The 24019-nt window shown below is 42.8% G+C and overlaps 1 protein-coding gene across 1 annotated transcript; it reads left to right on the forward strand.

Moving 5' to 3' along the window:
- The first annotated feature begins 12783 nt into the window (after window positions 1-12783).
- b3galt2 (UDP-Gal:betaGlcNAc beta 1,3-galactosyltransferase, polypeptide 2) lies at window positions 12784-23426 on the forward strand. Its single transcript, XM_085376009.1, has 2 exons — window positions 12784-12846; window positions 21784-23426. The coding sequence occupies exon 2, from the start codon at window positions 21981-21983 to the stop codon at window positions 23310-23312; it is 1332 nt and encodes a 443-aa protein (XP_085232135.1). The 5' UTR covers window positions 12784-12846; window positions 21784-21980; the 3' UTR covers window positions 23313-23426.
- The last annotated feature ends 593 nt before the right edge of the window (window positions 23427-24019 follow it).

The raw sequence follows: 24019 nt of genomic DNA on the forward strand, positions 1-24019 counted from the left end.
ATGTATATTTGTGAATGTGGAGATGTTATATTGGTTTCACTGGTAAAAATAAATAATTGAAATGGGTATATATTTGTTTTTTGTTAAGTTGCCTAATAATTATGTACAGTAATAGTCACCTGCACACACAGATATCCCCCTAAAATAGCTAAAACTAAAAACAAACTAAAAACTACTTCCAAAAACATTCAGCTTTGGTATTAATGAGTTTTTTGGATTCATTGAGAACATGGTTGTTGTTCAATAATAAAATAATTCCTCAAAAATACAACTTGCCTAATAATTCTGCGCTCTCTGTATTCCCTGTCTGTTTTCTTACCTGGTTCTTCCTGACCTTGTACTTTCTCCTTACGTTCCCTCTTTCCTCTCTGCCTCTTTGGACTAACAATCATACACAAATAGATTATATTCAATTAGATGAAAAATTACATTAATGTGAAAAAAATACTATTAAGATCACTAACAAAAAGTCCTCTCTCAGTCTACTTTCAACCAAAAGGCAAACAACCAAACCACATGAACATCTAATAAAAGATACACATTGAAACACTGATCCAACATTATTCTTGATTCACGGATCATTTGATTTTACACTTTTACCTGAATGTCGCTGCTTTTTTTGAAAAAACTTCCTTATATCCATTATGAACCTGGCTGTCTCTCTGTACACAAACACACACAACAGGAGTTATAAGGTTAATGGGCATTCAGTCAGTTAGTTAGTTAGTATCCATTTAAAACAGGACAGTGGTAACAACAGTAGGCTACGGACAATTTTAAGTTTTAGATTTTAAATAGGCTGTATACATTTCTATGGGAGCAACAGGACGGTGAAATGTCGCTGATTTTACTACAGAGCAGGATGGATTGTAGGGTAGCAAACATCGTCGGAAAACACATTTTTAACACTGCAGGTTACCTGGGTGTAATGTTTTTCAGCTAAAAAGAAACATGGTCTGATAACTACCTAACTATATAAAGAGTAACTCAAGGTTAAATGCAGCTAATATGCCCTGTTTTAAGCCACGCACTTAAACCTCCGCTCCGCTGAGCCACCATCGCTCAAGCAGCAACGGCTCTAGAGCCAGAGTAGGGGAGAGGAGCTGGAACAAACCATTATGGGGGGGTACCTATACTTTTGTTGTGAAAATGTTACGTCTCAACCAAGTACCATATGCTTTTTATATTTTTAGTAGTGTGTCACACAAACAGCAAATATTGTCAAAAAAGTAAGAAATCTTTGGGGGTGTTTTGAAAATGGCCTAAAATCGCCCCTGGATTCAACCTATTCAGAACTCTCTTAGGCAAGGTTTTGTGTCATTTCTTTCAGCAGTCTTCAGCAACAGTTCTCCAGGCTTCAGTATCCAAAGCTCTTCTTTGGATATCATCTTTGGTTCTGTTTGTTCTGTTCTCTGTCACTGCTTCTATAGTGTTGAGATCTGTAAGCCAAACCAGGTTTTCTTACAGAAAAAACTGAATGATTTGTTATACACTATAGCTTTCTTGCATAATACTGAGTATGATGAAAAGCTCTCACACCTTTTGAAATATTTAATCATCTTTTTTTTTTCTTTTAATCATGGAGGATGAAGATATGCGTAGCTTATTTGAGAGTTTAGAAATGTGCTAGGTAGGATGTAGAGTTATTGTAGAGACACTGACACTGCCTTGGATGCAATAAAGGCCTGAGTGCGTCATGAATTTAGGAGTAGATTTCTAGGAGGCCCTCCCCCACTTTGAACTGTGAAAGTAAGACAAAGAGAAGTTAATGTTGAGTGGAGACTACTTTTATGACTGGCAGGAAGTCACGTACACAGAGACACACACACAGTGCTTTGACTGTTATGACACACCCACACCTACATGCACACTCACTCACGTGCACATACACACAGGTACGCGCACACATTCACTTACGTGCACTTACATAGACATATGGGTACGCGCACACATAGGCACTCACGTGCTCGAGCATACACACACAAACACAGAGTTTGCAGTACACCATGGGGGTTTTATGATGGGGTCGCTTCTATAAAGCTAACTGTAACAAACAAAGGAGTGGAAGATCTGCAGAGGGACACCGGCCTTGCACGTCTCCCCTTCTAGATGATGCATGCTTAAATGAAGATGAATAAAGGTTTTGTGAAAATGACTACTGAGTTCCGGTGCCGTCTCTGATGCCTCGAGGAATAAAAAGAACCGGGGTGAAACTGATTTCGTAACAAGGACTACCTAGTGAAACGGTAATCACAATCTTTGTTCTAGCCTTTGTTCTGCATCACTGACTTCACATTTTAACATTCTCATATTGAAATCTGTCAACCTTGCAAATGCTGTTGGTTTCATTTGAATAGTGGTTAATTTTTGCTTCCATGTTGTGGTTTCAGTTCAGTGATAGTAAGTAGTATGCATACAGTTTGGTGTTAACGGTATTGGCAACAGCATGTTGTGGCACTGTTTTGATAGAGAACATTCAGCTATATGTTAACACAATGCAGGAGTGGACATCCCAGCAAATCCAAGCTGGATTTGGTTTCTTTTGCTCAGTGGACTTGTGAAAAACCCAAGACATACATCTCAGATTCTGGAGGCCTCGGTTAGCATAAAGTTCATGACAGTACGATTTTAAAAAAAGACTGAACACGTATGGTTTGTTTGGAAGGGTTGCCAAGAGAAAGCCTCTTCTGTCTAAAGAGAACAAAGCATCACAGCTCAGGTTTGCAATGTTGCATCTAAATAAATTACATGACTTCTGGATCAATATAATTTGGATAGAGATGTTTGGTCATAATGCACAGTGCTACGTTTGGAGGAAACCAAACACATCTTATCAGCATCCATATATATATATATATATAAAAAAAAAAAAAACACCCAGCACGCCCCTGCGGGCGGTTTATCCTTCAAGCTCGGGTCCTCTACCAGAGGCCTGGGAGCTTGAGGGTCCTGCGCAGTATCTTAGCTGTTCCCAGGACTGCGCTCTTCTGGACAGAGATCTCCGATGTTGTTCCCGGGATCTGCTGGAGCCACTCGCCTAGCTTGGGAGTCACCGCACCTAGTGCTCCGATTACCACGGGGACCACCGTTACCTTCACCCTCCACATCCTCTCGAGCTCTTCTCTGAGCCCTTGGTATTTCTCCAGCTTCTCGTGTTCCTTCTTCCTGATATTGCTGTCATTCGGAACCGCTACATCGATCACTACGGCCGTCTTCTTCTGTTTATCTACCACCACTATGTCCGGTTGGTTAGCCACCACCATTTTGTCCGTCTGTATCTGGAAGTCCCACAGGATCTTAGCTCGGTCATTCTCCACCACCCTTGGGGGCATCTCCCATTTTGACCTCGGGACTTCCAGGTTATACTCGGCACAGATGTTCCTGTACACTATGCCGGCCACTTGGTTATGGCGTTCCATGTATGCCTTGCCTGCTAGCATCTTGCACCCTGCTGTTATGTGCTGGATTGTCTCTGGGGCATCTTTACACAGCCTGCACCTGGGGTCTTGCCTGGTGTGATAGACCCCAGCCTCTATGGATCTTGTGCTCAGAGCTTGTTCTTGTGCTGCCATGATTAGTGCCTCTGTGCTGTCTTTCAGTCCAGCTTTGTCCAGCCACTGGTAGGATTTCTGGATATCAGCCACCCCCTCTATCTGCCGGTGGTACATACCGTGCAGGGGCCTGTCCTTCCATGATGGTTCCTCGTCTCCCTCCTCTTTCTTGGGTTTCTGCTGCCTGAGGTATTCACTGAGCACTCGGTCAGTTGGGGCCATCTTCCCAATGTATTCTTGGATGTTCGTTGTCTCATCCTGGACTGTGGTGCTGACACTCACCAGTCCCCGGCCCCCTTCCTTCCGCTTAGCGTACAGCCTCAGGGTGCTGGACTTGGGGTGAAACCCTCCATGCATGGTAAGGAGCTTTCTTGTCTTTATGTCAGTGGCTTCTATCTCCTCCTTTGGCCAGCCTATTACCCCAGCAGGGTACCTGATCACGGGCAGGGCATAGGTGTTGATGGCCCGGATCTTGTTCTTACCATTCAGCTGACTCCTCAGGACTTGCCTGACCCTCTGCAGGTACTTGGCGGTTGCAGCTTTTCTAGCGGCCTCTTCATGGTTCCCATTCGCCTGCGGGATCCCCAGGTACTTGTAACTGTCCTCTATGTCTGCAATGTTGCCTTCTGGTAGTTCAATCCCCTCAGTTCTGACTACCTTCCCTCTCTTTGTTACCATCCGACTACACTTCTCCAGTCCGAACGACATTCCAATGTCATTGCTGTATAGCCTGGTAGTGTGGATCAGTGAATCGATGTCTCGTTCACTCTTGGCATACAGCTTGATGTCATCCATGTACAGGAGGTGGCTGACAACTGCTCCGTTCCGTAGTCGGTATCCGTAGCCAGTCTTGTTAATGATCTCACTGAGGGGGTTCAGGCCTATGCAGAACAGCAGTGGGGACAGAGCATCTCCTTGGTAGATCCCACACTTGATGGTGACTTGTGCTATGGGCTTGGAGTTGGCCTCTAGTGTTGTACGCCACATCCCCATTGAGTTCCTGATGAAGGCTCTTAGGGTCCCATTGATCTTGTACAATTCTAGGCATTCCAGTATCCAGCTGTGGGGCATTGAGTCATAGGCCTTCTTGTAATCAATCCAGGCAGTGCACAGGTTGGTCAGTCTGGTCTTGCAGTCTCGGCTGACTGTTCTGTCTACCAGTAGCTGGTGTTTTGCGCCTCTGGTATTCTTGCCAATTCCTTTCTGTGTCCCGCTCATGTATTGACCCATGTGCCTGTTCATCTTAGCCGATATGATGCCTGACAGGAGCTTCCATGTAGTACTGAGGCAGGTTATTGGTCGGTAGTTGGAGGGGACCGGTCCCTTCTTGGGGTCCTTGGGGATCAGGACCGTCCGACCTTCGGTTAGCCATTCCGGGTGTCTCTCGTTAACTAGCAGCTGGTTCATTTGTGCTGCTAGACGCTCGTGGAGTGCAGTCAGCTTCTTTAGCCAGTAGGCGTGAACCATGTCGGGCCCTGGTGCTGTCCAACTCTTCATACTGGAGACCCTTTCTTGGATATCTGCCACTGTGATGGTTACTGGACCCTGTTCGGGGAGGTTGCTGTGGTCTGCCCTCAGATCCACTAGCCACTGAGCATTGCCGTTATGGGTTGCGTCCTTCTCCCATATGCTCTTCCAGTATTGCTCGGTCTCCAGCCTTGGTGGTGCTGTTCTCTTATTGTTCCCTTGCCACTGAGAGTACACCTTTGCTGGTTCTGTGGAGAACAGCTGGTTTATTCTCCTGCCTTCTATCTCTCTGGTGTACCTTCTCAAGCGACTGGCCAAGGCTGTGAGTCTTTGCTTGGCAGTTTCTAAGGCCTCAGGTATGGACAGCTTGCTGTATTTCTTATGCACCTTCTTTGTCGCACCTTTCTGCAACTCCGTTAGTTGGCTAACCTCCCTCCGTGCTACTTTGATCTTGCCCTCTAGCCTCCTTCTCCATGGAGGGTACTGCCCCTTGTGGCTGTTCAACTTGTAGCCAAGCATCTCACTGATCACTGCTGCCGTATTGTAGATCAGCTTGTTAGTGTCGGTAATCGTGGTTGTAGGTATCGTCCGTAGTGCTGCATTAACATCATCTAGCAGACCTTCTGAGGGTACTTCACGTAATCTTGGTAACCGGCTACGGGGGATCCAGGTTTCAAGCTTGGCCATGATCCTATCTTTCAGGTCAGTTCCTCTCGCACTTAACGATCCTTCTCCTATCGCACTTGGGGCTATGTACCCAATCTCGGGTGGGGGTGATGATATCGCCCCCCTGACCTGGCGTCCTGACTCCTCCTTGCCGTAGCATTTGTGTTGTACCTTGTCAATCTCTAGCTGTGAGAGCAGTCCCTTCTTTCGAATGTTGGAACACTGAGCTACTAGTTGTTTCGCCGTCATTGTGGATGTTGGGTATCGAAGAATCCATAGGTCCCTCAGCCTATTCATGTAGCCCCTTCCGCCAGGGTTACTTGCGTAGTAGCATTCCAACAACGCCCTGTTTTCGTCTCTTGCCCACCGATGCCTTCTTGTTCCAGTAGCCCACTTTTCGTCAGGGTGCCCTGGTTCCTCAACACCTAACGCGGACCTTGTTGATCCGGGCGACGTCCGAGCCGGCATGCCTTCATATTTATCTGTCTCGCTCATGTCTGCGGTAGGCTTGCTTAGCATAGGGGGTCTAGCCTTAGGACCCTTACTGGATACAGACGCCCCAGGCAGGAATCGAACTTGCTTGTTCCAAAGGTGTGTAGTCTAACCACTACGCTATCCAGCTGCTCTATATATATATATATATATATATATATATATATATATATATATATATATATATATATATATATATATATATATATATATATATATATATATATATATATATATATATATATATATATATATATATATATATATATATATATATATATATATATATATATATATATATATATATGGGCAGGGATAGCTCGGTAGGTAAAGTGGTCGCCCCATTATCGGAAGGTCGGCGGTTCGAATCCACTTAACGGCTACCCTGAGGTACCCCTGAGCAAGGTACCGTCCCTACACACTGCTCCCTGGGCGCCTGCTTAGTGGGCTGCCCACTGCTTCACTGAGTGAATGGGTCAAATGCAGAGAAAAACAAGTAATTTCCCCATGGGGATCAATAAAGTATCCATTATTATTATTAAAATGCAGCCCCACAACATGACAGAGCCTCTGCCGTGTTTAACAAATAGGCACTCGCTGCTGGACCGATCTTTTAAATTTGCATTCATCACTCCCGCTGCCACTGATTTGTGTGTTGCCTGCATAATTTGGCACACCTCAGCCTTTTGCACAGTACTTGCCATCTTCCTGTGTAATATCTATACTACAATCCATCCAAGATGTCAGTGGTCCAGTTTTTGTGAGTACAATTATAGTGTTATTTTTGTATTGTATTGTGTAACCAAGTTTAGCAAACACATATATTAAAAATTCTAGCCTTCCACATCCATTTGTCATTTTTCTGTGGTTGTTATATTTCACTGTAAAGGCTGGTAATTATGAGATCCCTTCGTAATATTCTCCCGCCATAAAATAAATGTCATGTTTGCCTTGTAACTGTCTATTCATGGCTTCCTGCTCTTGCCTCCAGCTCCTCTTGCGTAGATGGTTTATTTGTACACTTTGGCTGGATCTCAGACTGTCTGACCGCATCTATATCTGGCTCTGACGGTCAGACAGCCCTGGGTTTCTTGAGCCAAGAAGCCAAGCATCTTATGTGCACATTTGTGCAGGCAGTGGATTTATACACTGAATTAAAATAAATTACCTGTACACAAACTGATAAAAGATTTGTCATTGATAGCCATGCACGCTGGCTCTCATTAATTTATTTCTCTATATTGGCAGTAAGCACTGCTCTTTTGTCGCCAGCCTGCAAGAATCCAGACAATCCAGTCTGACAGGCATGCTACTATTCAGACTGCATGCCAGCTGTGTGCCTCCCATGCATTTCTAATTCACTCTGTGAATTTTCATATGGATGTGATAGACATTACACATTTTGCCTTTGTCATCAATGTGGCCAAATGCATCTGTTGCGACATTTCAGGAATTCTTTTTCCCCCTTTTTCCTCCTCTTTGTGCCATATGTGGGATTTGTATAAAGAATTTACTCGATTTAAACTAAAATTAACATTTATGGATTTCATGTGCAATGGAAGCAGATATTTTAGTCACTTTGTCCTAATGATTTAAATGAAAAAAGTCACATTTTAATAGTGTAATTTCAAACTTTCTGAGATAATATGAAATCGAAGCAATTCAGTCTTTGTAATGTGCCCTCTTCTGTAACAGAGCTGACCCCCAGGATCTGTACTGTGAACAAGAGACTTGAGTCTGACTCAAGGCGAAAATATTCCCTGACAGCCCTGCCTGTACTTGAGGCTCTGCCACAGGATATTGCGACTGCACTCTTTAAGAGAAGCAATAACAGCTCGCATTTCATCTGAGACTGCATTTCGTCAAAGGCGTCGCTTCAAGATAACCAACCCGTTCTTCTCCCAGCAGTGTCAGACAGAAAAGGGGGAAAAAAAGAGAGACAGAATGTAAAGTACGGGGCAGCACGAGGCAAACGCACTTAAAAACGCTTTAGAACAAAGAAAAAAAAAACCAATTGATTCATCAAATGAGTAAACTCGCAGAGGGAAAAGGTAGATATAGCTGCATTATTCTCCATGTCATTTAGCATTTCCTTCCAGAACTAGCCATTATGGCGAACTGACCATGACTCAAAGCATAGAAATGAGAAATTATTCAAATGTGAAAGGGTTCCCAGGCCGCTAGTAAAATGTTTGGTCGTTTGTGTTTGAACTTGGGGTTTTTGCACAGAAAAGAAAGTTGGCTTCACTTTTGTTGTTGTTGTTGTTTTATAGCAGTGGGGTTTTTTTTGTTTTTTTTTGTATGTAATTAATTAATTGATAAGTTAAAAATGGTTTGTCTCGTTATCTGCTTTTTAATATATATATATATATATATATATATTGTGAATGGGACGGATATGAATGGTTTATAAAGAAATGACTACGAGACATTTCTAAGAAATGTAAAAACACCATAAAAGCATGCATTTGGGTGAGTGTATATCTGCGTGGAACACACCCGAGCAGGCATTCCAAGACGCCCCGGGGGTACCTGGCAATTAATGACGACGATTTACATTTTGAAACGCTAGTCTCTGCAGGGCAGCCAAGACTAGATGAGTTGAGGAAGTGACCTGTGATAGATGCCACATGATATTAATGTACGAAGGCACGCTGCCTCTAACCTGGCAGCCACCGGAAATCAATCACCACCTCGACATTGCTTTCGTTTGACAAATATGTTCTCACTGGCCAGGTAGCAGAGCTAACGGCCTCCAAAATATTTCTGTCAAAGACACAGCTCCTATTAATTATTCAGTCACCGGTGCTCCTGTGCTGCAGTGTACCTTACAATATTTACAGTGCTTGCGAGAGGCCGCTCTCCCTCTGGTGAGCGGTGGTGAGCTGCTTTTCGCACGAGCTATAATTCCATCTGGTCCACTTCCACTGAGAGAGGGAGAGAGGCGAGCTTGCTTTCATCCCTTATCAGGAAACACACTGGTCCTTTGAGGTGGATGAGTGTAAACAGGACTGAGGGTTGATGAAGGGTCTTGCATTGTCTTTAGGTCATTAATGAGGCAGGTAGGGTTTCAGACTCATGAAGTGGAGGCAGGAAGTCTGTGCTGTAATCTGCAGGGGAGCACATGTTGTTTTGTTTTCGTGCGAATGTGTGTGTGTGTTTTGTTCTTAGTCTAGATGTGAAAAGCATGCTAAATTTAGTTGGTAATCATGTGTGCATAATGCATTACTAATGTAGCAGACGGGGCAAAAGATGCCTTTTTAATTTACAGTTGGAATGAGAAGGGCGCTGTCCAGGGAGGACCATTGCAGGCAGAGTTAAACAAAGAGCACAATGGAGGCAAATCCAGCTGTTACCAGACAACCACTGGCCACCATGCTCTTACCGAGTTAAATCCCCCTTTTTTCCGCCCACAGAGCGGGAGCAGGGTGGTGGGTTGTGAAGGAGGGGGAGCGAAATGAGAGAAGGGAGTGATGTTGCATTCAAGCGGATGTGGGAAAAATGGAAGAACTAAGCTTTGGGTTGTTGAGAGGTCTTTTTTGGTTTTTAAACTACATCTGTCACCAATTCACTGGATTCTTGGAATCATTCTTGATTTCTCAAACATTGTAAGGATGATAAATGGATCAGAATAAAGCAAGAAGAAACCATGATTTTCTTTGCCTTGATAATCAAATGTGCACCTTGTCACCCAGATGGATCTAAACAAAGAGAAAACTTGCGGAAAAAAAAACCCCCAACAACTGCACATTCCCGTCTCAGATACATCGTATTTGATTTCCTGTTCTTTGTCAGATTTCTTTATGTGACTTCCACTTTTTACATGAGGTATTGTTTTTGTAATTGGATTGCAGCTTTAATGAAATGCATAACTGCTGCACTACAGGTAGAAAAAAATATATACAGACTCCTTGAGAATTTAGTCCAAATATAAATGATTTCCCATTACATGCCATTCCACAAAAATAATCGTATTTAATGTTAATGTCATAAAATGATAGTAAAAGATGGATGTGGTCAAAGTGACATCACTCATTGGTTGCTAAAGTCTCATTGTTCAGGGTCCAGTAGAAAGTTTTCTTTGGTGTTTTGCTGAGAAATATTGCATCTTCATATTGTGGTGACTTCCCAAGACACCAAGGCAGGCATACCCTAAATCCTACTCAATGAAATGAATGTCCTGAAATAAGACTTCAAACTAGAGATTGAGACACATTACTCATCAATAAAGAGTTTACTGAGGTCAAAATGAAAAGGAGCAGAGGGGTGTTTTCCTGAAGACTGTACAACTGCATTCCTTTTGAAACCAGAAAAACCAGAGGTAATTAATTAATTAGGATACTATGGATAAATATCCATTTTGAAACATATGACCGAGGCTTACAAAATAAACTTAATTTTTCAATTTTTTATGACACAGCATAAGTGTCTGAGCCCATAAACTTGTCAAGAAAATGTTTACAGAGGTCAAGTCAGAAAACCATTTTTCCACAGATTTCTATAGGACCAGAGTCTTCTGGCAGCCAAATAAAATGCAGGGTTAAGACCCTTCTGCATTGGTTTCTTTTTTTTCTTTTTTCTTTTTAGTTTTTTGCTGAGAATGTAGGTCTGAGGCACAATTGAGATGTTGTAGTCTCTTTTCGCTTCTTCTCTGTTGTAAAACTAAAAGCCAGTCTGGCTAACTAGAAGGCTATGAGAAAGGCCCGAGTTAGACTTCTGTAGGAAATCTGTCATAATTTATGACATAACAGGAAATCCTTTTTTTTTTTAAACTCTGTGCCCTATCCTTTCATGTAATCTGATGTGCATCCCCCAAGAAATGTAACTATGGCAGGTCGATGCAGTCAGCTATGGCTGAATGCCTTGGAAGGCTGCAGCGTAGGATTAAAAGGCATTGCTGGTTATGTCTTGCGTGTTGTAAATTTATTTTCTAAATCAAACTAAAGTGGGCCTAAGCTCCATTAATCTGTGGCCTCTGTAAACAGATTTTATTCACTCTTTCCCTACTCTTAAGTCTTTTTGTATAAAATATTTGAGTTAAAAGGTCAAAAAAGGAAGGCATGCTTTTAGAAAGATCCTACCAAGTACATCACAACACACCAAGTCTGCTCTGTCTCTTGGATTATCAGTCATCAGCATGTCCAGTTTCAAAGGACAAGCGAAAATGCTCCTCTTTACGCTCAACAATGGACTTCACCAACCAATGGGGTTAATTTGTCTACCTCTATATTTTATGATCATCAGTTTATGAGTTTAGGACCATCGGCTCCATAGCACATCTGTTACAATCATTCTTCAACCCATATCACTTATCACAATCTATTTCAAAACACAAAGATAACAAAGGCCATAATAATGGCCTTGAGGCATCACGATTGGGGCTTCAGCAAACAATGGCTTAGTTCAGCCATTTAATTACAGCCAAAACACCTGCCTCATTAAAAGATAAAACATTATTGCCATAACATGTCTACAGCATTTCCACTGTGTGGCAAGATGAAAATAAAGTTTCTAAAATCTTCAGTTATCAGTTTGATTATACCCTCAAACTGAAAGATGAAGAAAACTGTCCCCTAAATTGTCAAATAACAATATGAATGCAGCATGGCTTGATTAAGTTTTAATTGTAAGAGTGTTTGCTGGAACGCAGAGTGTGTGTGTGTGTGTGTGTGTGTGTGTGTGTGTGTGTGTGTGTGTGTGTGTGTGTGTGTGTGTGTGAGAAAAAGAGAGAGAGAGAGAGAGAGAGGGAGAGGGAGAATACAGGGAGGACATTTTTTCACCCACGATCCTTGAAGGTAGCATGAGTGACTGAAGTGGGTCACGTGAGATGCTCCGCTAAGAATGCGGTGACGTGGGAGAGTTCTGTCAGTGTAGCGGTGTCTGACAGCCAGCTTCCCCGGGCCAGTAGGTACCTCGCCCGGCTGAGGAATCCGACCGGGGTCGCTCTGAGACGGAGCACAGGAGAAGGAAAAAACAAGAAGGTGCGGACTGAAAACCCGAAGCAGGGAGGTGAAGGTAGATGAGTTGTTGTTTCCGTTTCCCACTCCAGGACTCGGGGAACATGTTTTGGCTGTGATTGGACTTATATATGGAAGATTATATATATATTTTTTCCTATTCTGCTCATTTTTATTACTCCCCTTCTGCCTAACACCAGCTTTCCGAGCATCGTGAAGTACCAGCCGTACTCCTGCTGCTCTGTCGCTTTTCAGCGGGCTCCCCGATAGCCTTGCGGGGCGGGGATGCTGTGGTGTTCTTGCTTTCATTCTGACATGAAATAACACATCTGAGCAGCGGGCCAAACTTGGATAAAATCAGAAAACAACGCAGAAACAGAAAGGTGAGGGGATACGTAAATGAAGTAGAGGGCAGCAGTGTAGAGCGGGCACAAGGCGCAAGACAGGAGAGGAAGGAGAGGGGGAGTCGCAGCAGGAGGAGAACCAAAACCCGCAGGTTTGTTGAGCTTGTGGGGATGAGAACGAGGAGGAGGGACCTTACGCATTGAAGGTGTCAGTGCGATTAGAAAAACAGGGGGAAGGGAACTAAAGCCCAGATTGTTTCCAGTCCTGAGAGACGGTGATGGCGAGTGCAGGCACCGGGGTCCCTGCTCTCCCTCAGCCGACCGCAGCCCCATCAGCTACCGCAGCGGCAGCAGCATGAGGAGGAGGAGGTAGGCAGCCCTGCACGTCTCATCGGTCCCCCCACATCCTCATTATTCATTTAGCCTTCCCCGCCCTCCTCTCCCCTCCATTACATCCACCTTTCTTCCCCAGCAGCCTTGACGAGTACCAATCTAGCCATCAATCAATTTCTCCACACACCTTTGTCCCAACATCATGCATCTTCCAGAAGCCCCTCTTCCCCCCCCCCATACCACAGGGAAGGTGTACCAGAGGACCACTTATTTAAATTCCACTATTATTTCTTCCCCTAAAAATGAATGTTGTCCACTTGCCTGGTTTTTGTGTGACATTCCTGGAGGCACAGTGTCAGCAAAAAGGGTCAGTAGTGCATGCTGTATTAGTCTCCATAAAAATCAAGTTTAGGAAATCCCTCTGTAAACCTGCCAAGATGCAAGGCCAGGGACTTTCCATCGATCCAGTTCAATTAACAGGGGTTTTTTTATCCACTTCATCATGTCGAGCTGCCTGAGTGTTTTTGGGCACTAAAGACCGTGCATAGTTGGGGGATATCTGCTAAATGCTGCGACGGAGAGGGAAAAAAAGGCTAACCTCCCCCGTCAGGGTGTTCACTCTGACCACCAGACTATGAAACTTTAATAGGGTCTAATTTTCAAACCCCCTTATAATTTATTACAGTGGCGTCTGAACCGAGTCCTCAAAAAGAGTCCAAGGGAAGAGAACATGTGCAGGGTGTTAGGACTGTGAGAGGTAAATACAGCAGTAATAGTTTTCAGATAGCACAATTAACGGAAGTGGATAACACTTTCTGTGTCTGTCACTCGCTTAGAGAAGTGCGATGCTGTAGCATAATATTTACAGCTGCGGTGGGTCCTGGATGCCAAAGCTTGATTTCCTAAAAGGTCGGGAGTCCAAGTCAAAGTCCAAAGGCTGCTCAACACTTTCTGTTGTCACTGCCATTACTCAGACCTAAAGCTATTTAAAGACCAAGCGAGTCTAAATGTTTACTGTCTACAGTGTATGTGGTAAAGGTTCAGTTTACACGAAATTGGATTACATCTGTGGAGTTCAGAACGCTGATGTATGTTTGAAAATAATCCATTTTTTTAAATCACTTTTTTTTTTAATCCAATCAGCTTTGAAACATCTAAAGAGAATCTGTTTAATGTGATGCATTGGTCAGAATCGGCCGATTTCCACACTCGCAGCCACAAGCTGAGGTTACGTTAGTGTGGAAGTTCCTCACTGTGAGCAAAAGACAAAGATTCATAAAAGTAAACCGTCTGTAGCAACAAACAGACGCTTAAACATGGTTGTTTTAAAAAAAAGCTAACAAAGGAAAAGTGACTAAAGCAAACCCAGAGCTCAGAGCCAACCACAAACCAGCAGCCTCGGTATGAGCAAAGGATCAAGGCAGTTATGGGGAAAATGATGGAGATGATTGAAAGAGAGAGCAGAGTCTGAGGTCCTGCTTTCTGCTGAATTTATACATTTACTAGAAAATGACGTAAGTAACATCTGATATTTGTTTGTTGCCCCTACTTTTGTTTGCATGGTAAAATATGTCAGGTAAAGATTCGTGTGCTAGCGAGTCATTTTCAGTGAATTATTTGCACCACTTCCTAACAGCACAGTGTTTTATTTTCAGTTGTTTGCCTGAGAGAACTACCAGCAGTTTGGGGGAAGTTGTAAACATTAACAATTTATCTTGTTATGAAACATTTTTTTGCAACAAAAAAACATTTATATTACAGTATTTATCAGTTATTTGATTAATCAAAGTCAGTTTAAAGAAATGGCTATCTTAAAACCAGAATATGAATAACACTTCTTGATTAGATACCAGAAAAGTTTGTAATTTGGGTCAGCTGACCTGATAAGGATCAGATATGGCTATGTCGTGTGTTGGAAGGGCTCAAGTGGCCTGGCCCACATTTGACCAGGCTCTAGTCATGAAGGATATTAAAAAAAATAAAACGCAGCTGGCCATCCAGAGTGTCTCGTCTGTTCAACACTTAGCAAGAACTCAGCCCTCCCTATCCTGCCGGCCCTTTCCAGGCTGAGTCAGACAGCAAACAACGTTTTCAAAGGGTCTGAAAATTATCCTTTTTCTTTAGTTCTTGGACGGCAAGTCTGTGGATTATTTAAAACATCATGACAATCTTTTACTTTTGGCGGGGGTAAAGATACAAGGCGGTTTTATTTTTAAACCTGTAAAAGTACAACAAATGCCAAATTTCCTTCTTTTGTATTTGGGTTTTGACCTTATCAATATTCTACAGATAAAACGACTCGTCCACGTAACTAAATATATCACAGGAACGTTTGTTTTTGAGTAAAGCGTTACTGACAGAGGACACTTGGATTTATAGACAGAGACAAAAGAAAACAGTGAAATCAAGGAGCAGCATACACTGTGTGCCGGCTCTTTAATCCAGTGTCGAAATTAAAAAATTGTATCACATGAATTACATGAATTTTACAAATTATTATTATTTTTTTTTTATTTGTATACTAGCAGATTAGACTCAGACAGATGTGTTGAGAAGAAGCAGCATATTAAAGGGGATATGAAAAGCAGTAACCTGAAGATGGTTTCATTTAAAACTCAAACTATTTTTTATTTCAGTGTCTGTTTCAGTATATTAAACTTTGTTCTATAGCTGAAGGATAGTCCATATAGCACTTTTATTTTATTCTGTTTTAGTTTATTTTATTGTGTGTGTGTGTGTGTGTGTGTGTCTCTCTCTCTGTGTGTGTGTGTGTGTCTGTTTTTAATCTTTCTCTGACCTTTATTTTGGTGACACTGTGATTTCCATCCAAGGTTACTGTAGATGTGCAGTTGACTGATAGTCCTTGGAAAGATTTTTTGGTAGACTGTCAAACAAATGGAATTTGAATAGAATTCATAAATGTATTTGCACATCTAGATTCAGTTCTACAACATGCACTCTTGCCTTCTACAAATAAATTGTTGTTCTAAAGTACTCACTGAATTTGAGTGTGTTACTGTAACAGGATGCCACTGGCGCAACAAGTCAGTTGGTGGAGATTCTTCCTTTCCAGATATTCCACGTAACAGCTGTTACTGCAGAGTAAGTGAAAGTGTCTTTTTGCTTCTTAACCTCCTAGGACCTGGCGTCCACATATGTGGACATCGCATTTTGGGTTATTTAGACCAAAATACTAAATTTTGCTCTACAAGGGCCTGATATCCACTTACGAGGACATTATACTGCTACTGTTCTATCAAAATTTTAAACGAATATCCTCATTTGTGGCTCTTATTTTGATTAGAAACAAAAATTAGGTTAAAAAAAATCTTTTTTCTCCAGAACTGCAGGGTTTTTACCTCACAGTAGAACGTACCTTGACGGGAGTGCTATTCTGATTTCGTGCTACCTAAATAAACCTTAACTGAACTGGATTGAATTCTTAGTCTCTTCAGGTTTTTTATTCACTTGCTTTTCATTTGCTGCACAGCCCACCATAGAAACATATTAGTGATCAGCCTGGTGTTGAAGTTGGTTCATCTCTTGGCTGAAGTTTTCCACATGATGGCCCATTAGAGACAGCTGATATAAGCTTTTGGGAAAAAACTTCTTATCATCCCTGTGCTAATGTATTTATATTAGCCTAAACATAGCTATGTAGCTAGCCACCATGTGGCACATCATTGTATGTAAGTTGGCCCAGCTTGACTAACCCTTTAAATGTCACAGCTAATGTGTTTTCTGTTTAGTATTTTAGACATACTTTGGTCAGAACCTGGTATCTCATCTTTAGTTAGAAACCAATGAGATAGCTTCCTGTTAACGTCCAACTCGGCTGAACCCTTGAATGTAAACTTAACTGTAATATCTGGGAGAACAGCCGCAGTGATCATTTTATTATGGCTGAAAAGATCTTTCTCTCTGAGTGGTGGCTCAGAGTTTGATTGATTTGGAAAACTGAAGCAGCATTGGACTGGGAAATGGCTAATGACATCAGATTTAACAAAGGGATAGATCAATGCCTGCCATAGTATAAAGTAAAGGATGAATTAAAATAATTTGAAGTTGATCAAAGCAACCTAAAATCTACTAGATGGATAGATTAATTTCTTTTCTTGGCAAAAATGTGAAAAAAGACAACAACAAAAAGATCTTGGCCGTCAGGGTTTTTTTGTAAAGAAAAGTTTGAGCTTGAAACTAGTTTTTGGTTCATCACTAGTTAAGACGCAATTTATTTTAATAATTTTTATTTAAAGAAATGCAGTTTTCTTAAGATTGTGAAAACCCTGCTTTTCACTTTAGTAAATATAACCAAAGTAAAGCTGCCAGCTGGCCATTCAGAAATAGAACAACAGTGTGGAAATTAGAATAGGGATGACCACCACCCCTGATCTCAAGTTACTAGTATTCTTGGATTTACATGTTGAACTATTCACTGCAATCAGATGGTAAACAAAAGGCTGAGAATGAAATGACAGGTTCTTGAAGTGGAGTGCTGCTGAACAGAAGTGAGGAATGGATTATGTCACAGTGGTTCCCAAACTTTTACACACTTACATACACACACACAGCTACCGTCCCTCCATTTAGAAAGGCAGAGGCGCCACGGTGTAATTATTTTACGTGTAGTTGTTTGTTTCCTGTGTAATAATATTCAACATTGCTATCAATACAATTTTCAAAAAATGCCTCTCTGTGCAAAATGGGTTCAAAAACATAAACAACTGTGGGATACTGTTTGTCTGTGATTTGGAGAGCCCAGTGCGTGCTACTGACGCAGGGAAAACCAGTTATGCAAAGGAGACCTGAATGTGCTGGATACTTTACTGATGGTATTTTCAAACTTGATGCCAAAAGGAGGGCTTTATAGATGAAGGTCCATGATTGAGGAGATCATATTAGGAAGTTAACAGGAAAAGACTTCTGGTAGAAAAAGGTTAAGTGAGGGGTTTTAGTAACCTGCTTCGACTGATTGGGGAAGGAGGGGAAAGACAAGGAAGGAAGGAGAATATATAGAATAACGTGCAAATATTTCTTTCAAAATAAGACACACAACTACAACACGGGAAAAGACCCAGGGAAACCGAGTTAATGATAAAGACCCTGAAAACCATAAATTTCACAGCTTTATGATGTATATATAGTGTTGTGAAAAACGTTTTCACTGGACTCTGCAGCCCTGTGAAAACTAAGTACACCTCATGATTCAGTAGCTTTTAGAAGCACCTTTACCAGCAATAACTTGAAGTTGTCATTTTCTGTACAACCCGTTCTTCTTTACAATTTAGGTTCAGTTCACTTATGTTTACAGGCATTCTAAATGCACAGGTGACCTAAGCTCTTGCCATATCATTTGTGGACTTTTTCTGGGTATTGCAACTCGGAGGGGGGGCTATTTTTCAGCCATTCTGTTATAGGCTTGCTGGTATGCTTGGGACCACTGTCTTGTTGCATGAACCAGTTTCAGTCAAGCTGTAGCTGATCTACTTTCGTCTACAGACTAGTTCGTGTTAGATTCATTGAATGCAAGGTGCCCAGTTCCCGTGCCTTCAAAATAAGCCATGTCACCCCTCCACCACTGTGCTTGCAAGTTGGAATGAGGTGTTTGTGCCGGTTTGTTGTTTTTGGTTTTTGCCAAACGCAGCCCTGTGCATTATGCCCAGACATCTCTAGTTTGGTCTTCTCTGTCCAAAGAACATTGTTTCACAAGACTAGTTTTTCCATACAAGTTATATCTCATTCAACCACAACACTCAGGATTTGTTTGTCGATGTTGTTTAGCCTTTGATGGTTCTTTTTAGAGATGCCTGAGCTTTCGTTACTCCAATGAAGGCAGTATGGCGTAACACTAGTTTAGCATTAAAATAAATCATAAATGTAGTGGTTGCTTCAAGGCTGGTGTTATTGGAGGAAACAGGAATGTCAAATGAACCACATAATCAGTCGGACCGGTTCCAGTGAAGCAGAATTTAACCTCTAACTTCAGTGAGCAGCCGCTCTGTGAGCCGTTTTCCTCAAGAAAATGTGTCACTATCACAAAGTGCATTTTTTTTCATCAAATGAAGGTCATATCTTCATTGACATCGGCAAAGCTTGTTTTGCATGCGTCTCACAACATGTTCAGGCAAAAGCAGTCTAGGCTGCTTATGCAGGCATAGAAAGAAAGAAAGCAAACCGTGGTGATTGGTGTGTGAACATTGGGAGTTTCTTCCTGCTGATTTTAAGGCTGAGAGAAAAGGCACTACAATGTATGCTTAGTATGTTACCAAAGTGCCACTCCCCGAGGCGTCATTCTGACTATTGACCGCTGCTGAAACGCTGGGGCTTTAATTAGCACTAGTGTAACTAATTGGCTTATATAGAAGGGACATTGATGGGAGCGAAGAAAATGAATTAATGAGGAAAGGCATTGGCAGATTAAATTGCACTGGTAAAAATTAAAAATGGATGCCTGATCTCCTGGTGAAATTGGCATTTAGATCCAAAACAACGTCAGAAATCCATTGAGGGTTGTAAGCGCGTGGGTGGGGTAGATGTCAGATTTCGCGTGTGTACCCGTGCGTACATGTTTATTTTTATGTGTATGCGCCTCTGTGTGTGGACTCTTCATCAGAGCTCATGGAACTACATGCTCATTTAGCTGACAGCAGAAATCTCTCAAGCGCTGGATGTGCTTCGATGTAAAGTACGTTAACCTTTAAAACAAAGCCGGCCCTGGCCTCTCTCATTCTCCTGTAATTGCTTGCGCTGGGTAAGCACACTCGCCTGAAAAGGTTATCGTGTTCCTTGTCAGTTGTCATGATGAATGAGCAAACATAGCAGGAAACTGAAAATTGCAAGTTTAGATTTAGAAAAAAAACACTCTCTCATAGCAAGCTGGCATGTTGCATTTGCAAAAATTATTGCTCCATTGTTTCGTATCTCAAATTATTAAAAAGCAAGCAAACAAGCAAGAAAGGCAATGCAGGCAGGCAGTAAATTAACACACACAGGAAGCAAAAGGGGATTCTAGACTGCTACACTGCTGCTACATTAATATTCGCCAGAGTCTAGTACAACCTCCAAGTTTCTGCTGGCATATTCTGTTTTCTCTAGTGATGTGTACTGCCAGCATGAGTGTGTGTGTGTGTGTTAGTCAACGTGGACAGCAGTGATGATGTTTGCGTCAAGTGTGAATATAATTATGTGTGATGTGCACATGCATCTTTTGTCTGTGTGTGTACACAGATCTGATTATGTGTGTAGCGTATTTGCTGTGTGTATCATTAAATCTTGTCGGCATTATATTCTGGGTTTGTCTGTCAGTGATCCCAACAAAAATGATTGCATGTGTGCTGTTTGCTATCCATGTGATTGACTATATTGCATAGTAAATGCTTTTTTTGTGCAAGCTGACTGTTTGCCTTGGTGACTCGCTGAGCTGGTGCGTGTATACCACAATCTTTTTAGGTAAATCCTGCTTCAGAACAGTGCGTTTACAGAGCCAGGCTCATTTTAGATCATGAACCACATACAGCGTACTCTGATCTTAAGTGTCAGTCAGTGTAAAGCCCTTTAATTACACATTTAATCTGTGAAATATCTTAATATAGGGAAAAAAGATGGACATTTTCAACTTTATGTCTTGGTTTTTTGTATATGACAAAGAAAGGCTGCTGTAGTAAATGAACAATATGTCAGTATTGGAAATAAATGTGTAAAAATAACAGAAGTAGTTCTGGGTTGTCCTTGCCTAGACTTTCCTGTAATTACAAATACTTTAAACTTTTTGTTAATTCACAGGATTAACAAAACAGTCAGATTTGAGGCTTTCCCAGGCCGATTCTGGCCAGCGGACCTTGAATTTGTCACCCCTGGCATAGAGTTTTCTAAGTGGCTTGTCTGTCAGTTGCATTCTGCGCATTCACCATTATGTCTCTCTTTGTGCACAACGTCCTGTTGGACAGCACACATAATCACGTAGATTTTTGTCCACACTGTTTGCCTGTTTCCTTATCTGTCCTCTCCTTATACTGTACGTCTCCATGTTCCAACCTCAAGCAGCCTGGGTGATCGCAGCTAGACAGTAGGCAGCATTGATAAGCTGGAGGTAGAAGGTGAATGGCTGGTGATGGCTGTTATCACCAGAGGCTGGCTCAGGCTTAGGCACCGCTGCCTGCTGGACCCTGAAAACTCACTTTGACAGATGCATCTCCTCCCTAGCTGTTGACGCGCTGCGGGGGGCTGATGACACTTGCTTGCCCATGCGGCTCAGGGTAGCGTTTGCTGGCACCGCGTTGGGCCAAACCTGCAATTTATAGTTTGCCCCAGGCATTAAACTGAGTAATGACATGCAAAGAAAAAAAGAAACCACCATCTCACCATGCCTACCACCAATCTGCCAGCCCAAAATGTAGCTTCCACCAGTCTTGACTATTTTAACTGGGTTTAACCATGAGATGAATTCCTGATTCCCTTTATTTTCTGTCACTGTGCAAATTTATGGCCGTCAGTTGTGTAAACCATGAGATAGAATTATTCGGGATGTGTTCTGTATATCAGCAACTAGACACAACTGGGAGTGCTTGTTTTTCAACCATACAGATGCACTGTATGCATAATTTTCAGAGCAGCATCCAGGCCCTGCCGTGTTGTTCGTCCCTGTCCAATCAAAGATACAACAGTGCTCACGGTGAATCAGCTACTTCCTTTTGAACTGTTAAGTCAGCTTACCGAGAGAGCCATTTGCCATATTGGACCCTCCATCCACAGAAAGCTCTAACTGAGGGTTTTTTAGTCAAAGTCACTCGAGCGTGTCAAAACAAGCCATGAGAAAAACAAAGCACAATTAATAATTAGGTTCAGTTCTTTCCCACAATAAAAACCACACCTGCAATTCAGACAACTAACATGTGGCTCTGTGCCAGTGAATAGGAGGTGCTTTTGGGCTGCTTCCAAAGCTGTTTTCTCAGTCTCCTTTTTTTCTCTTTTCAGATTTTAACCCTGCTCTAAGCTGCATCGGAGGGGGTTCAGACATTCCCCTGACTCCACCAGGAGGCTAACTCCAACCTGTCTGTCAGCTCAGATAACCCTCTGATTGTTGACAACCACATGTTTACGGTGACTGTATGTGACCGCCGCCGCCCATTCTCGAGCAGCAGCAACAGCCTCCTGCGACCCCGACCTGCATCATGCAGTGGAGACGGCGGCACTGCTGTCCCATCAAGATGACCTGGACCGTCAAGCGCTCCCTCTTTCGGACCCACGTGGCCGGGCTCGTCTCACTGGCCCTGCTCTTCGCCGTTTTCTTATTTTTCAGCCACCAAGACTGGCTGCCAGGGCACAGCGGGCCTCGCGAAAACCCGCTTGCCTACACTGTCAGGGGCCTTCGAAGCCCCAAGGGAGAGGCGAACCAGAGCAACTCCCTGAGGGGCCTTTGGAGGGAAACAGGGAATGTTGCACCAAAACCTCTCCTCAACCTCAGCTCTCAGCAGGGTGAGGGGGCAGCAGGAGAGGCAGCAGTCGTGGGGGGAGGAGGAGGCGGAGGAGCCAGAATGGGTGTAATGGGGCTCGGGGACTCGATGAGTACTAACAACACGCTAGAGAAGGAGATGGGTGTTGGCGGGAGGCTTAGCGCCCAGCCCTATCGATACATCCTGAACGAGCCCTTCAAGTGCAGAGACAGCACACCCTTTCTCATCCTGCTCATAGCTGCTGAGCCAGGACAGGCCAATGCCCGCAATGCAATCCGCCAGACATGGGGAAACGAGAGCGTGGCGATGGGCCTGGGGTTTGTCTGTCTTTTCCTGCTCGGCACAGGAAAGAGTTCGGACACCCTCCTTCAGAGCAGAATCGAGGAAGAGAGCCGCGTTTACCACGATATCATTCAACAGGACTATCAGGACACTTACTACAACCTGACCATCAAAACTCTGATGGGCATGAACTGGGTAGCTACCTATTGCCCACATGCTTCCTACGTGATGAAGACAGATAGTGACATGTTTGTCAATACAGAATATCTCATCCAGAAGCTGCTGAAACCTGAGATGCCTCCGAGGCAGAGGTATTTCACTGGCTACCTGATGAGGGGCTATGCACCAAACCGAAACAAAGACAGCAAGTGGTACATGCCACCAGAGGTGTATCCAAGCGAGCGCTACCCGATATTCTGCTCAGGCACGGGGTACGTGTTCTCAGGGGACATGGCCGAGCTGATCTACCAGGCCTCGCTCAGCATACGCAGGCTGCACCTGGAGGATGTTTACGTGGGAATCTGCCTGGCGAAGCTGCGCATTGAACCAGCACCCCCTCCCAACGAGTTCCTTTTCAACCACTGGCGTGTGTCTTACTCCAGTTGTAAGTACAGCCACCTCATCACATCCCATCAGTTCCAACCCAATGAACTCATCAAGTATTGGAACCACTTGCAAAGCAACAAGCACAATGCCTGTATCAACATGGCCAAGGAAAAGAGCGGCAGGCACAGACACCGGAAGTTCCACGGAGAGAGGCCTCCGTGATGGATCCTGCGATTACACCCCATCTTAAAAAAAAAAGAAGAAAGGTGGGAAGGATAGAAGAGTTCAGTGTAACTACAGATGGTGAAGGGCATGTTGAACTCTCAGCACTATACCTTATGGGGATAAGCACATTGTTTTTGGTATTGTGTACAGTTGATTCAAACTATTTTTTTAATCAAAAAATGAAAAAAATATGTATTGTAAATCTATTGAGCTATTTCCAAAAGGGAGAATGGGGGACATTTCTGTGTGAAATGGAGCGTGCTAAAAAAAAAGAAAAAGAAAAAAAAGCTGCAGCTCAAGAGCGGTGTTTATGATAATTCAGGTGCCAACAGAAAGGTGGTAATTTATGCTCTTCTCTAAAGGGTAGTACTGTATGTCACATTCTACGAATACACAAAAAAAACAAAAGAAAAAAAAAGAAAAACATTAAGACACAAGTGTGTTTACAAAGACAAAGGGAAATGTACATGTACTATGTCAAAAAGTTATACTACCTAAATATGAATGAATGATATGAACCTTTGACGTTGACCAGTTATGCTGCCCTGTTTCTCAGTGTTTACTTTCCAGATCTATCGATGACTACCACCCTAAAGAGAAGGTTTATCTGTCATATACTGTATTTTATTTAAAACGATCGACATGAACGCACCCAGAATCACATCAGAGATGACTGAGATTGTATTTTTTAAAGCTTTACATTG

This window comes from Diplotaxodon limnothrissa, linkage group LG17 (genome assembly GCF_057381915.1).
Source record: "Diplotaxodon limnothrissa isolate DT_005_m linkage group LG17, D_limnothrissa_male_GT1.1, whole genome shotgun sequence".
Classification (NCBI taxonomy): domain Eukaryota; kingdom Metazoa; phylum Chordata; class Actinopteri; order Cichliformes; family Cichlidae; genus Diplotaxodon; species Diplotaxodon limnothrissa.

Excerpts from the sequence above, each read along its gene's own strand:
- b3galt2 (XM_085376009.1), top strand. The coding sequence starts at position 21,981 with ATGCAGTGGAGACGGCGGCACTGCTGTCCCATCAAGATGACCTGGACC.